We start from the raw sequence: 14,811 nt of genomic DNA, 5'->3' as shown, positions 1-14,811 counted from the left end.
TATATATGCATTTTTTCCCTGGCATAGTATGGCTGATCCTACTGCTTTAAAGAGACTCTGTAACAAATTGTTTATCTTTATTTCTTCTATGCTATAAGTTCCTATGCCTTTTCTAATGTGGTCTGGCTTACTGCAGCTTTTCCTAATTGCACAGTAGCTGTGTTATCTCTGTTATATGATCTAATCTTCTCTCTATAGTCGGCACAGTCAGGCTGAGGCAGTCAGACTGGAATGTGCAGGGCTGCTTGTGATTAGCTAGAAGCTGTACACACCCCCTGCAGGCTCTGTGTGACTAACACACTCTGCTTAGCTGAGCCTATTAGAAGCTGGTTAGTTTGTTTGTAAACACTGCCTAAAACTGGCAATTACAAGCCAGGTTTGCAGCAGAGAATGGCAGAAACAGCACAGAGGGGACCAGGAGCACATAATGAATAGAATGGTATGCTTTTTATTGTAAGAATTTCAGAGTACAGATTCTCTTTAAAGCAGAATATAACCCAGAGTTTCTTCTTTTCTCTAAAAGTTTATTTAAAGCATATAATATACTAACACAAGTTTTTTTTTTAGTAAAACAGCATTCAAAGGGTTACATCACAGGGCTGACTCTTCTGCAGGGAGAACCCGCATCTGAACTGCTGTTAAGCTTATCTTGTGTACACATTCATTACTTGATACATCCATGTAAACATTCTCTGGCTGTGCAGGACTTCAGCTGGGGTGAAACACAGGTCAGAAATCACTGGTGACTGCATTCAGAACAGAATTACAACAGTTATGAATAAAATGCACAAGCATCTTTAAAAATAAATTAACTGAACTTTGGGAAGTTATAAGGTCTAATGAATAATAATACTTGTGCACAAATGCAAATATGATACTTGTATGGTTTATAAAAAGTAGGAAAACACATTTTTGTTGAAAATGTTGCCAGAGTTTTAAACCGCTTTAAGCAAATGTAACCTTTTCTTCAATTCCAACACGAAGATTAATTACGCTTTCACATGTTAAAGGACAACTGAAGTGAGAGGGATATGGAGGCTGCCATATTTATTTCTTTTTAAGCAATACTGGTTGCCTGGCTATCCTGCTGATACCCTGCCTCTAATACTTTTAGCCATACACCCTGAACAAGCATGCAGTAAATCACGTTTCTGATATTATTGTCAGACTTTACTGGATTCGCTGCATGCTTGTGTTTGGTGTGATCCACACACTACTGCAGCCAAATAGATCAGCAGGGCTGCCAGGCAACTGGTATGGTTTAAAAGGAAATAAATATGGCAGCCTCCATATTCTTCTCACTACAGTTGTCCTTTAAGGAAAAGAGGGGGGGGGGGGGGTAACAAGCATGGTTTTACAGCCAGCATAAAAAAAAACAAAACAGCAACACAGCATCCCTTCACAGTATATGTACTGTGCATTTTATAGAGTCTGTCAACATTAAACTGTGGATATTCCAGATCTCAGTGCTGGCTATACTCCTGGAGCGTCAGCCGGATATACTTATCCACTTACTCACTGTCAGAATTAATAGGGACCTCATTTTTGAATATATGCTTCCATTGATCTTGCTGGCTGTCTGCTGTATATGAACTCATATGAAATACCTGTTTGGCGGATTCTTTGCCTGCCCTGTATAATCACGGGGAAAATGACGTGCATATTTGCCTCTGAAGAAGTGGCTGATCTCAGGCCAAGAAAAACATGTCAGGCTGCATCTATAATCTAACAATATTCCGTGATGTATAGGATCATTGTACCTTGCCCATGAAATGCATTTTTTTGCCAGATTTAATTAAAGTTACTTTGTATACCTGACTTATTGCAGCTAAACCTCACAGTTTTTATTGCTGCTTGAACACATTTTAAAAAGAAGCATGCCAACATGTAGAATATCTGAGCAGGCTTAGGGACCCAGCCCTGCAAGGGAGAGTGCTATCCACTACACCACCATGCATCTTTGGAACATCCATTATTAACCACTTCACACCTGAGGGGTTTTACCCCTTCAACATCCGAGCAATTTTCACCTTTCACCGCTCCTTCCATTCATTCGTCTATGACTATCATTCCTTATCGCAATTAAATAAAATATAGCTTGTTTTTTTCGCCACCAATTAGGCTTTCTTTAGGTGGGACATTATGCAAAGAATTATTTTATTCTAAATGTGTTTTAATGGGAAAATAGGAAAAAAAATTGGGAAAAAATAATTTTTCAGTTTTCGGCCATTATAGTTTTTAAATAATGCATGCTACTGTAATTAAAATCCATGAAATTTGCCCATTTGTCCCGGTTATAACACCGTTTAAATTGTGTCCCTATCACAATGTTTGGCGACAATTTTTTGGGGGAAATAAAGGTGCATTTTTTCTGTTTTGCGTCCATCCCTAATTACAAGCCCATAGTTTATAAACTAACAGTGCTATACCCTCTTGACATAAATATTTAAAGAGTTCAGTCCCTAAGGTAAACTATTTATGTATTTTTTTTTTATTGTAATTTTTTTTTTATTACAAAAAAAAAAAATTGTGGAGTGTGGGAGGTATAAATTGGAAAAATTGGGAGACCCAAAAACCATATCCTCAATGGTGTGCAAGAACACCAATAATATAACCATTTAAGTAGAAGGATATATAATAAAAAAAATATTTTTGAAGAGACAAAAATGTTTCAAGATGATCTTAAATTTTAATGTATCAAAAAGTTCTTTTGTAAAAAGAGAATTCATCTTTGCAAACAACATCCCATTATCAAGGACCAAAAACATATGTTGAAATATGCAATTGTTTAAAAAGGCAACAACATCGACTTGTTTCGGAGTAACCTTCTTCAGGCCTTTACAAACAATTGTAATCTGTAATATACAGGACAAAAATTGGGACAGGTACCATCTGGACAAAATAAAGCCAGGAACCACCACTTAGACTAACATTGGACACAGCACACAAGCAAGATGTACCAGGAGAGAGTGGCTTGATTTTGTCCAGATGGTACCCGTCCCAATTTTTGTCCAGTATATTATAGATTACAATTGTTTGTAAAGGCCTGAAGAAGGTTACGCCGAAACAAGTCGGCGTTGTTGCCTTTTTAAACAATTGCATATTTCAACATATGTTTTTGGTACTTGATAATGGGATGTTGTTTGCAAAGATGAATTCGCTGGAAAATTTGTGAACTCTGTTTTTACAAAAGGTCTTTTTGATGCATTAAAATTTAAGATCATCTTTTTTGTCTCTTCAAAAATATTTTTTTACTATATATCCTTGTACTTATATGAGTGTGGGAGGTAATAAGTTAATTTATAATGTAAAACTATGTATTTATATATGAAAAAAGCTTTTGGATGTAGTTTTACTATTTGGCTACAAGATGGCCACAGTAATTTCTTGTGAATGTGTCCTGTAAGCGTAGGAAGTACGCTTATAGGAAGTGTAAGGAGGCTGGGATACTTTTTTTTCACAATGATCGAGCAGCTTCTCATGGAAGCATGCGGATCATTGCTGCGGGGACTTATATCAACCAACGGGAACAGTTTTCCCGTTCATTGATCTCCAGGCGAGCGGCCAGCAGCGTGCACGAACATGCGCATGCATGAGCAAAGTCCGCGGCGGGGGTGCGTATATCTACGCCCCGGGCGAGGAAATGAAGTTAAAAGGGGCGCAGATCTACTGTACCTGGGTGGCGAAGTGGTTAAGGTCCAAAAATTCTGATTACTGGGGAAAATAAGTGGGAGAAGTAACTAGGCACATAGCATATACAATGTTTAAAACTTTGCAGCGGATACCTTTAACCACTTCAGGTTCCGGGGTTTTTACCCATTAAAGTAAACCAGAGCTGAGTAAATATGAAAAATCAATAATTACCCAGGGTGTCCTCCAGCCCAATAAGCACATGAGAGCCACTTGCCGTCCTCCTGCGGTCTGCCGTTTAGCTGCGATCAGCCACGGTAACAGGCTCAATCGCGTCAGGCGTGGCCTACTGCGCATGCAATTACTTTTTATTAACTATACCATCAAAGTGATACATGTATTTTTTTTTCATGACATTCTAGGCTTTCTAAGGGTAATATATATATTTTTTAAGTATTATTTATGTTCATGGGCAATATATCGCAAAACATTAGGCGTAAAGGCAAAAATTACATTTTCTCATGTTTCCCCCTTCCTAACTTTTACATGACAGTTTTAAAACACCGCAAAATACATTATGTCTTTTCTGGTAGAAACAATACCATACATGCCATATTTCATCACTAGTTGGCATGTAGCGTACCATTATCGCCAGCCTGTGAGTCTAGGGCGCACAGTTCGGGGACCGCAGTGCTGTATAGATGCATTGCTAGGCAACAACATTTCAATGTGTTTATACAGCGTTGGGTCTCCGAGATATCGTCATAGTGGTCGTATCCGACTGCTATTGGTGGCCGCCATTAAAGGTGTCCACGAATCTTAAAGGGAAGGTCCGAGGTAATTAAAAAACAAAAATCTACTTACCTGGGGCTTCCTCCAGCCCCTGGCAGCTGTCTTGCGTCCTCGCCGCAGTTCCGGGGTGCTCCTGGTCCCCTCCGGTGCAGATGTCGGCCTCGCCTCAGCGAGTGGCTCACAAAGTCACACTGACATCATGCGGACTGTACTGCGCAGGTGCAGAACTGCTGCCTCCGCCCAGTACAGTCTGGATGACGTCAGCGCGACTCCAAGAGCCGCTCAGGCAGGCGCAGTCGGCATCTTGCACTGGAGCGGACCCCAGGCCACCGGCACAGAGTGGAGCTGCGGCAAGGGCACAAGATGGCTGCAAGGGCCCGGAGGGAGCCCCAGGTAAGTAGATTTTATGTTTTTTAATGCAGCTCGGATGTGTCCTTTAAGGCCAAGTATAGGTGACATGAGGTTAATTAGTTTGGCAGGTGTTAAAACTGTACAAAACACAATTTTTTAAAATAATTCTGTCATTTTAATAAAAAAAAAAAAAAAAAAAAAAAAACTTCTGCAACTTTTTGTGAATGACTGCTGTTAGCACAAGCGACAGGGGTGCGTGCACGATCGCTGCAGCAGCGGATTTTAGTGCTAGAGGTAAGTCTTATGATCAGGAACCTGCAGTGTAGCCAATTTGGACGTGAGACTCACGTCCAAAAACCAGAAGGGGAATAAGAAATACATGTTATTCAATGTTCCTTTTGCCTTTACTTTACAAGAGTTGTTCTTTAACTATCCGGGTGTTAAATTAAGAGAAATGTCCCAGGGTGGGTATGCCATCACACATACTTCTCATCAAGGGATAGGTTTTTCACAGCTACAGAACAAAATTGTTGCGCGAACAATCTTTTCTAGAATATAAAACATACCAGAGGTAAATCTGCCAGCTGGTTTCCATCCAACCAAAGGTCCTTCAGTCTTTGCAGTGATCCAATAGATTCTGGCTGTAATTGCAAAACACAACACTGCATTAGAATGCCACTTTGCAAAAACAATTGCAAGTATCCAACTGTCTTCAAATATGTTGCACAAAGTAATTCTTTTATTTACTAACTGCAGATGGAAATATCATTGTAACTTTTAAATCTCAAAACATCTTCACCAGAGACACAGGGGAGAAAGAGGCACCCAAGATGTGATAAAACAATAAAAGGAAAAAACAAGGTGGCTTACCTCAATGAAGACAAGTCGTTAATAAATAACAATTTTATTATATGCACTTGCAAAGCGTTTTGTGGGTACTAGCTTACTTCCTCAGGCCGATTAATGTGCCAAAGGAGAATTTAAGCCAAGAAAAGGTGCATTTTTCTTGGCTTAGATTCTCCTGTGGCACATTAGAGAGCTGCTCTGAGCAGCAACTAAACATAAAAGTTAGCAAGGAAACTGTTATTAAACATAATACTTATAGCAACTTTGGCCAAAACTACCTTTTGTGATCCTATCCCAGACCAACACTGGACCTTGCTGCTGGCAAAGTGAATGTAATTACCCCTCTGAAGTGAGCAGGAGCATCACATGATAGCCTAGGCTATGCATTCCTGGAAATGGGTTTACATACCAGTCTACAGCCTTACACTGCGTTCCAAATTATTATGCAAGTTTTACGTGAAGAAACAAAGATTAAAGACTAAAAATTATTTCTGCTGCCAAAAAGTGTGAAGGCATAGAATGCTTTGGACAAGGTATGAAAACCTCAGATTTTTAAAAAAATTAGAGCACAAACAAGTTTGCGCAGATAAAGGCAAAATGAGGCAAATGTTAGAGAAATACATTGGATTAAAAAAGCAGCAGCTAAAATGCCATTACAAAGCAGCAAACAGGTATTTGAAGCTGCTGGTGCCTCTGGAGTCCCACAAGCATCAGGGTGCAGGTACCATCAGAGGATTACAGTTATGCATAAACTTTCTTTCGGCCACTCCTAACCAATGCTTACAAGCAGAAATGGCTGCAGTGGGCACAGAACTACAGGATAGCAAATTTTCAAACATTTATTTACTGTTGAGTGTCATGCAACCCTGGATGGTCCAAAAGGATGGAGTGGTGAATGGTCACCATGTCCCAACAAGGCTGCATCGTCAGCAAAGAGGTGGAGTAATGCTAAGGGCTGGAACCCAAAGAAAAGAGCTGTTCAGCTCCTTTAGGGTCCCTGAAGGTGTGAAAATTACTTCTGAAAAGTATGTTTCTGACTGACCACTTTCTTCCATGGCACAAGAAGAAGAACTGTGCTTTCCATGATAAAATCATCTTTATGCATGACAATGCACCATCTAACGCTGCAAGTAATACCTCTGCATTATTGGCTTCTTTTGGCATAAAAGGAGAGAAACTCATGGTGTGGTCGCCATCCTCCCCTGACCTCAGGCCTACTGAGAACCTTTGTGGCACCCTCAAGCAAAATATCTATGAGGGTGGGAGGCAGTTTACATCCAAACAGCAGCTCTGGGAGGCTCTGAGATCTTTCAAAGAAATTCAAGCAGAAACTATCCAAAAATCTCACAAGTTCAATGGATACAAGAATTATGAAGCAGTTATCAAATAAGGGGTCCTATGTTAATATGTAACTTGACCTATTAAGATCTTTTTGATTGAAATAGCTTTTGATTTCAGTAAATATGACCTCCTAATGCAGATAATTCAACAAATGACAACTTTCAGTTTTTCACAACCTATTAAATGTTTTGAAATGCTGCTGTGCATAACAATATGGAACACTGCATTTTCGGTATTTGATTTTTGAAAAAATATACCGTTATTAGGAGATTTGTTCAGTAAAATTTGAATTATACTAATGGTTGATGACTAATGATGCTGACTAATGATGCCACTTGCATCCACTATTTAGGAAAAATATAATATGCATAATAATTTAGAACGCGGTGTACATAGATATTTGAGGCATTTGATGCCAATACTGCTGATTCAAGTATAGTAAGCAGTAAGGAAGGGTACGGTTGTAGACCAAGTAGACAGACACATTGGAGAAGGTAATCCAGATTGGGTACGTTTACACAGAGAGCCACTGCACAACCTGGTCTGAAGGAATCATTGAGTTTTGGTATGTTCCTACTGCAATAGTTTCGGCAGTTAGCAGGCAACTCCAGCTTTTTTATTTTTTTTATTGCAACAGTCAATCGTAGTGTGCAGTTAGGAGGTTTAAACCGCAGTCATCGGCGACAGCAGCCAGAGGAATGGGCCCACTAATGTCCCCTACGCACACAAGTACTATAATACGCATTATGTATACGCATACAAAGTGTATAATACACTTTGTAATGTTTACAAAGTGTATTATACAGGCTGCCTCCTGCCCTGGTGGTCCCAGTGTCCGAGGGACCACCAGGGCAGGCTGCAGCCACCCTAGTCTGCACCAAGCACACTGATTTCCCCCCCTCCCTGCCCCCTGATCGCCCACAGCACCCCTCAGACCCCCCCCTGCCCACCCCCCAGACCCATGTTTACACCCAATCACCCCCCTAATCACCCATCAATCACTCCCTGTCACTGTCAACACTATTTTTTTTTTAGCCCCCCCCTGCCCCCTCCCCACCCCTCAGATTCTCCCCAGACCCCCCCCCCCCCCATGTACTGTATGCATCTATTCCCCCTGATCACCTGTCAATCACCTGTCACCCATCAATCACCCCCTGTCACTGCCACCCATCAATCAGCCCCTAACCTGCCCCTTGCGGGCAATCTGATCACCCACCCACACCAATAGATCGCCCGCAGATCCGACATCAGATCACCTCCCAAGTGCAGTGTTTACATCTGTTCTCTCCTCCAAACACCCACTAATTACCCATCAATCACCCCCTGTCACTGCTACCCATCAGATTAGACCCCTATCTGCCCCTAGGGCACTCAATCACCCGCCCATACCCTCAGAACGCCCTCAGACCCCAGCCCTGATCACCTCACCAGTGCATTGCTTGCATCTATTCCCCCCTCTAATCACACCTTGAGACACCCATCAATCACCTCCTGTCACCCCCTAGCACACCTACCCATCAGATCAGGCCCCAATTTGCCCCGTGTGGGCTCCTGATCACTCGGCCAAACCCTCAGATCCCCCTTCCGATCACCTCCCCAGTGCATTGATTGCATCCATTTTCCCCTCTAACCACCCCCTGAGACACCCATCAATCACCTCCTGTCACCCCCCTAGCACTCCTATCCATCAGATCAGGCCCAATACCACCTGTCATCTACAAGGCCACCCTGCTTATGACCGGTTCCACAAAATTCGCCTCCTCATAGACCACCTGTCATCAAAATTTGCAGATGCTTATACCCCTGAACAGTCATTTTGAGACATTTGGTTTCCAGACTACTCACGGTTTTGGGCCCGTAAAATGCCAGGGCGGTATAGGAACCCCACAAGTGACCCCATTTTAGAAAAAAAGACACCCCAAGGTATTCTGTTAGGTGTATGACGAGTTCATAGAAGATTTTATTTTTTGTCAAAAGTTAGCGGAAATTGATTTTTATTGTTTTTTTTCACAAAGTGTCATTTTTCACTAACTTGTGACAAAAAATAAAATCTTCTATGAACTCACCATACTCCTAACGGAATACCTCGGGGTGTCTTCTTTCTAAAATGGGGTCACTTGTGGGGTTCCTATACTGGAACAAAAAGAAAGGTACGGGATATCAACCCTTTTTGTGCAGCCTGTCTCACGTATAAGGGATATAGATACAGAAAAAAGGAAAATGGATATAGGGAGCACTGAGGCTAGTTACAAAATTTATTGGTTAGATTAAAGAAAGCTGCAAACAACAAACTTCATTCACACATTCCCCCTTAAAAACAGATCCTGGCCATGGATCTAATGAGGTGACCCGCAGTTCCACCAGGAGTGCACTCCTATCAAAAAAAGCAAAACTGACATGTCAAATACAAATTCTTCGGGCCCCAAAAAAGCAGCTGGCCAGGTAGGTAGGCAAATCCCAGAAGCAAATAGCTAAGAAGCAGATTTTTCTGCACCAGCCTCTATTGATGCTCAACCCGTGTGCTGTAACATTGAAGCAGCACGCCTCTATGTAGTTAGCATATACGCCCTCATTACAGACATAATAGACTAATGTCTAACCTCCAGTCCTTCATGTGCATGGGGCTTTTTTCTGAAGCCCCAAAAGAGAAAACTCACGTGGCCCCAGGGTGGCTATGATGAGTGCATCTTTTGGACCAGAGGAACCAGGCCTCTCTTTGTGCGATGTAGCCTTGTTGCTGGGGCCGGCCGTTAGATCCAATGAGGCGGCCAAGACCGTATTGGTGCATGCGGCAGATGAGGAGGAAGAGTGGCGGAGGCATGGGGAACACTGGTGCGGCGCTGGCGCGATGTGGCTTCTGGGTTACGCCCCCTCACGTGATGCGTTTCGTCACTATCCCGTGACTTCCTCAGACGTGACGTCACCAGCGTGGTTGCATCCTTATATAGTCATGACAACCACGCTGGGACTTGGATGGGAGTGAATTTAAAATCAAAACGCTGATGCGCTTCCTTTGTAATAGTTTCAATGCAAAACCAGAGAAATGACAGCGCAGTAAAGGTAAACAAAACGTCACAAAAACGCTTTTAAGTTCAAGTCTCTATTTAGGCCCTGCGGAAACAGGCTACCACAATCGAATATAAATTTGGATTCCTTCCGTAGTAGTTGCCTGTCATAATCACCCCGCCGGGCACTGATATTCAGTTTAAAGGGCCCCATAAACCGAAGTCCAGAGAAATTGCCATTGTGTACAGCTCTGAAATGCTGAGCCAGGGGGTTAAGCCTTTTTTTATCAATTGTGGTCCTTTTTATGTTTGAGATATGTTCCCCAATGCGCACATTGAGGGGTCCTATACTGTCCTGGCATTTTAGGGGCCCTAAACCGTGAGGAGTAGTCTACAAAACAAATGCCTCAAAATGACCTGTGAATAGGACGTTGGGCCCCTTAGCGCACCTAGGCTGCAAATAAGTGTCACACGTGGTATCGCCGTACTCAGAAGTAGTATAATGTGTTTTGGGGTGTATTTTTACACATACCCATGCTGGGTGGGAGAAATATCTCTGTAAATGGACAATTGTGTGTAAAAAAAAATCAAAAGATTGTCATTTACAGAGATATTTCTCCCACCCAGCATCGGTATGTGTAAAAATACACCACAAAACACATTATACTACTTCTCCTGAGTACGGCGGTACCACATGTGTGGCACTTTTTTACACCCTAACTGTGCTAAGGGGCCCAAAGTCCAATGAGTACCTTTAGAATTTCACAGGTCATTTTGCGGCATTTGATTTCCAGACTACTCCTCATGGTTTAGGGCCCCTAAAATGCCAGGGCAGTATAGGAACCCCACAAATGACCCCATTTTAGAAAGAAGACACCCCAAGGTATTCTGTTAGGACTATGGTGAGTTCATAGAAGATTTTATTTTTTGTCACAAGTTAGCGGAAAGTGACACTTAGTAAAAAAAAAAACAATACAAATCAATTTCCGCTAACTTGTGACAAAAAATAAAATCTTCTATGAACTCATCATACTCCTAACGGAATACCTTGGGGTGTCTTCTTTCTAAAATGGGGTCATTTGCAGGGTTCCTATACTGCCCTGGCATTTTAGGGGCCCTAAACCGTGAAGAGTAGTCTGGAAATCAAATTCCGCAAAATGACCTGTGAAATCCTAAAGGTACTCATTGGACTTTGGGCCCCTTAGCACAGTTAGGGTGCAAAAAAGTGCCACACATGTGGTATTGGCGTACTCGGGAGAAGTAGTACAATGTGTTTTGGGGTGTATTTTTACATATACCCATGCTGGGTGGGAGAAATCTCTCTGTAAATGGACAATTGTGTGTAAAAAAATTTTTTTAAAAAGATTGTCATTTACAGAGATATTTCTCCCACCCAGCATGGGTATGTGTAAAAATACACCTCAAAACACATTGTACTACTTCTCCTGAGTACGGCAATACCACATGTGTGGCACTTTTTTGCAGCCTAACTGCGCTAAGGGGTCCAAAGTCCAATGAGCACCTTTAGGCTTTACAGGGGTGCTTACAATTAGGCACCCCCCAAAATGCCAGGACAGTAAACACACCCCACAAATGACCCCATTTTGGAAAGTAGACACTTCAAGGTATTCAGAGAGGGGCATGGTGAGTCCGTGGCAGATTTCATTTTTTTTTTTGTCGCAAGTTAGAATAAATGGAAACTTTTTTTTTTGTCACAAAGTGTCATTTTCCGCTTACTTGTGACAAAAAAATAATATCTTCTATGAACTCACTATGCCTCTCAGTGAATACTTTGGGATGTCTTCTTTCCAAAATGGGGTCATTTGGGGGGTATTTATACTATCCTGGAATTCTAGCCCCTCATGAAACATGACAGGGGGTCAGAAAAGTCATAGATGCTTGAAAATGGGAAAATTCACTTTTTGCACCATAGTTTGTACCGTAAATGCTATAACTTTTACCCAAACCAATAAATATAGGCTGAATGGGTTTTTTTTTCATCAACAACATGTTTGTCCACATTTTTCGCGCTGCATGTATACAGAAATTTTACTTTATTTGAAAAATGTCAGCACAGAAAGTTAAAAAAATATTTTATTTGCCAAAGTTCATGTCTTTTTTGATGAATATAATAAAAAGTAAAAATCGCAGCAGCAATCAAATAGCACCAAAAGAAAGCTTTATTAGTGACAAGAAAAGGAGCCAAAATTCATTTAGGTGGTAGGTTGTATGAGCGAGCAATAAACCGTGAAAGCTGCAGTGGTCTGAATGGAAAAAAAGTGCCTGGTCCTTAAAGGAGAACTGTAGTGAGAGGTATATGGAGGCTGCCACATTGATTTCCTTTTAAGCTATACCAAATGCCTGGCAGCCCTGCTGATCTATTTGGCTGCAGTAGTGTGAATCACACCAGAAACAAGCATGCAACAAATCTTGTCAGATCTTCCAAAAATGTCAAACACCAGATCTGCTGCATGCTTGTTCAGGGTCTAGGGCTCAAAGTATTGGAAGCAGAGGATCTGCAGGATAGCCAGGTAACTGGTATTGCTTAAAAGGAAATCAATATGGTAGCCTCCATATACCTTTCACTACAGTTCTCCTTTAAGGGGGTTAAAGCCTACGGTCCTCAAGTGGTTAACGCACATAACGTTTTCATGCGCAAACGCAAATTTGCACCCGAAATGGTGGCCATTTTCCCGCAAAAACGCCTGCAATTTTGCACACAATTTCATAAGCGTGACCGTGATAATAGTTATCACGGCTTTGAGGATCAAGCCCCTTATATGTAAAGCTTCCACAGGGACAATGCACATTTATTTCAAGATCTGCGAGTGTAGGGTTCATTGGGTTATGCTAGACTCAGTTAATACGCCTAAATACTCAGTTATCACGCCTAAAAGCTTTTTCACATGCAAACTAGGGTGCCAAGTAGTTTGCATTCACTCTTTTGTGAATCAAGCCCATAATCTCTATCCATTAAAGTGTACCTGAGGCGAAACAGTGGTAAGAGTGAGAACAACACGAGAAGCCTATGGAGGAACCAGAAGCTCCCTTCTATCTAGGTAGGTATCGGTTTGTTTATTTAATGTAGCTTTCAGCTTGGGTTACTTTAATTTGGGGGGGGGGGGACTTTTGCTTTGCTGTGACTGCTGTCCTCTCAGGCAAGAAGCAGCTGACAATGACATATGAAGACGTGTGCAATCTCAGCCAGCTGAAAAAGCAAAAGAAAAAAAAATGGTTTCTGTGCAATACACAAAACCTTTGTGCAATTGAAATAAAGATTACCCAGCAAGGTCATGGTGGACCAGAACTCCTAGGAGTGTGTAAGGGGCTACAAAGTTCTGGTTCACCATGAACTCGCTGGGCAATCTGTAACTCTTGGTGCTTCAATTTCTACCCCACAGAGACACATTAATCAATGCCATGCACTGTGGAGGATCAACCAATCGGAAACAGTCTGTATGCATGTTGAATCATAGTGGCTCTGCACAATTAACAAGCTCACACATCATTGCATTCCAGCGGTTCTGGAGGTCTGGTTAGCTTACAGGAACAAAGGATGATTTGCAGATTTCAGCCGTGATGCATTATGGGAGACCTCACACGCTCAGTTTTTCCCTTTTATTTCAAGCTTTGTGTTATATGATAACTGTTGTATGTAAATGTGTGTAATGCATTTTTGTTATTAAAACATTTAAAAATCATTTTAACGGTTATGTCCTGTTCCTGAACATACACAATCATACTTGCTCCTCCGAAAACGCTACATTGTGTTCTATAGTATTTTGTATCTACAACCCGTATGCTTGAATCGGGCACAGAAAGACATCTGGCGCCGATCCCTGCATACAGCTAAGGGCTCGTTGAGACTATGCGTGCGCATTTTTGGCAGCGCGCAGTGTGCGCGACACGCTAGAGCGGTAGAAGGGCATAGACAGCCCATTGTATTGCGCTTAGCAGTAGCGCGATGCACTATCGCGCTGCTGCTGCATTTTCAGGAATTGCAGCACAGATCCCATTCACAGCCATCTGCACTAAATGATGTGAACGAGGCCTAAAGGTTAAGTTACAGTGTTCTCAGTCTGTTAATATAGTTACAGTCGTGTGCTGACTCGCACATGGTGGCAAGCATTTGAATTGTATGTGTGTGGTGAGTCCGAACACTCCTCTCGGCTAGTCTGTTCATAGATTGCGAATCCACATATGGGCATCTATGCGCAAAGTGACAGCAAGACCGAGTTTGACACTGAGCGATTGACCCAATCAAGGATCGACCCTTGCGTTTCTTGACAATTGGGCAGCACGGTGGCGTAGTGGTTAGCGCTTTCACCTTGCAGCGCTGGGTCCCGGTTCGAATCCCAGCTAGGTCAACATCTGCAAGGAGTTTGTATGTTCTCCCCGTGTCTGTGTGGGTTCCCTCCCGGCACTCCGGTTTCCTCCCACATCCCCAAAACATACAGATAAGTTAATTGGCTTCCCCCTAAAATTGGCCCTAAACTACAATACATACACTACACAATACATACATAGACATAAGACTATGGTAGGGATTAGATTGTGAGCACCTCCGAGGGACAGTTAGTGACAAGACTATAGATACTCTGCACAGCGCTGCGGAAGATGTTGGTGCTATATAAATACTAAATAATAATAATAATGCTCATTCCAACCTAAATAATTGCAAATACCGTCTGTTTTAAGAAGGCAAACTTATTTTAGAAAGAAAGATGATTCTCAACACCGTGAAACAGACTCATAACTGTTAGCCTATTTTTACACTGGGAGACACATGCAATGCAACATATACAGTACATTAAAAAGTAGGTTTCACTGCAACAGTTAATGGGCA

At 42.0% G+C, this 14,811-nt stretch overlaps 1 protein-coding gene across 1 annotated transcript in view; it reads right to left on the bottom strand.

Annotated features, from left to right (window-relative positions):
- Positions 1-14,811, bottom strand: part of LRRC1 (leucine rich repeat containing 1) — a 297,188-nt gene that overhangs the window by 100,082 nt on the left and 182,295 nt on the right. Inside the window, exon 7 of the mRNA XM_068281386.1 lies at positions 5,340-5,414. Coding sequence (XP_068137487.1) covers positions 5,340-5,414 — 75 coding nt within the window. The remainder of the gene's footprint in view (positions 1-5,339; positions 5,415-14,811) is intronic.

Source organism: Hyperolius riggenbachi, chromosome 4 (assembly GCF_040937935.1).
Source record: "Hyperolius riggenbachi isolate aHypRig1 chromosome 4, aHypRig1.pri, whole genome shotgun sequence".
NCBI lineage: Eukaryota > Metazoa > Chordata > Amphibia > Anura > Hyperoliidae > Hyperolius > Hyperolius riggenbachi.
Note: the sequence above shows the minus strand (reverse complement) of the source record. Positions and strands in the feature narration are given on the sequence as shown.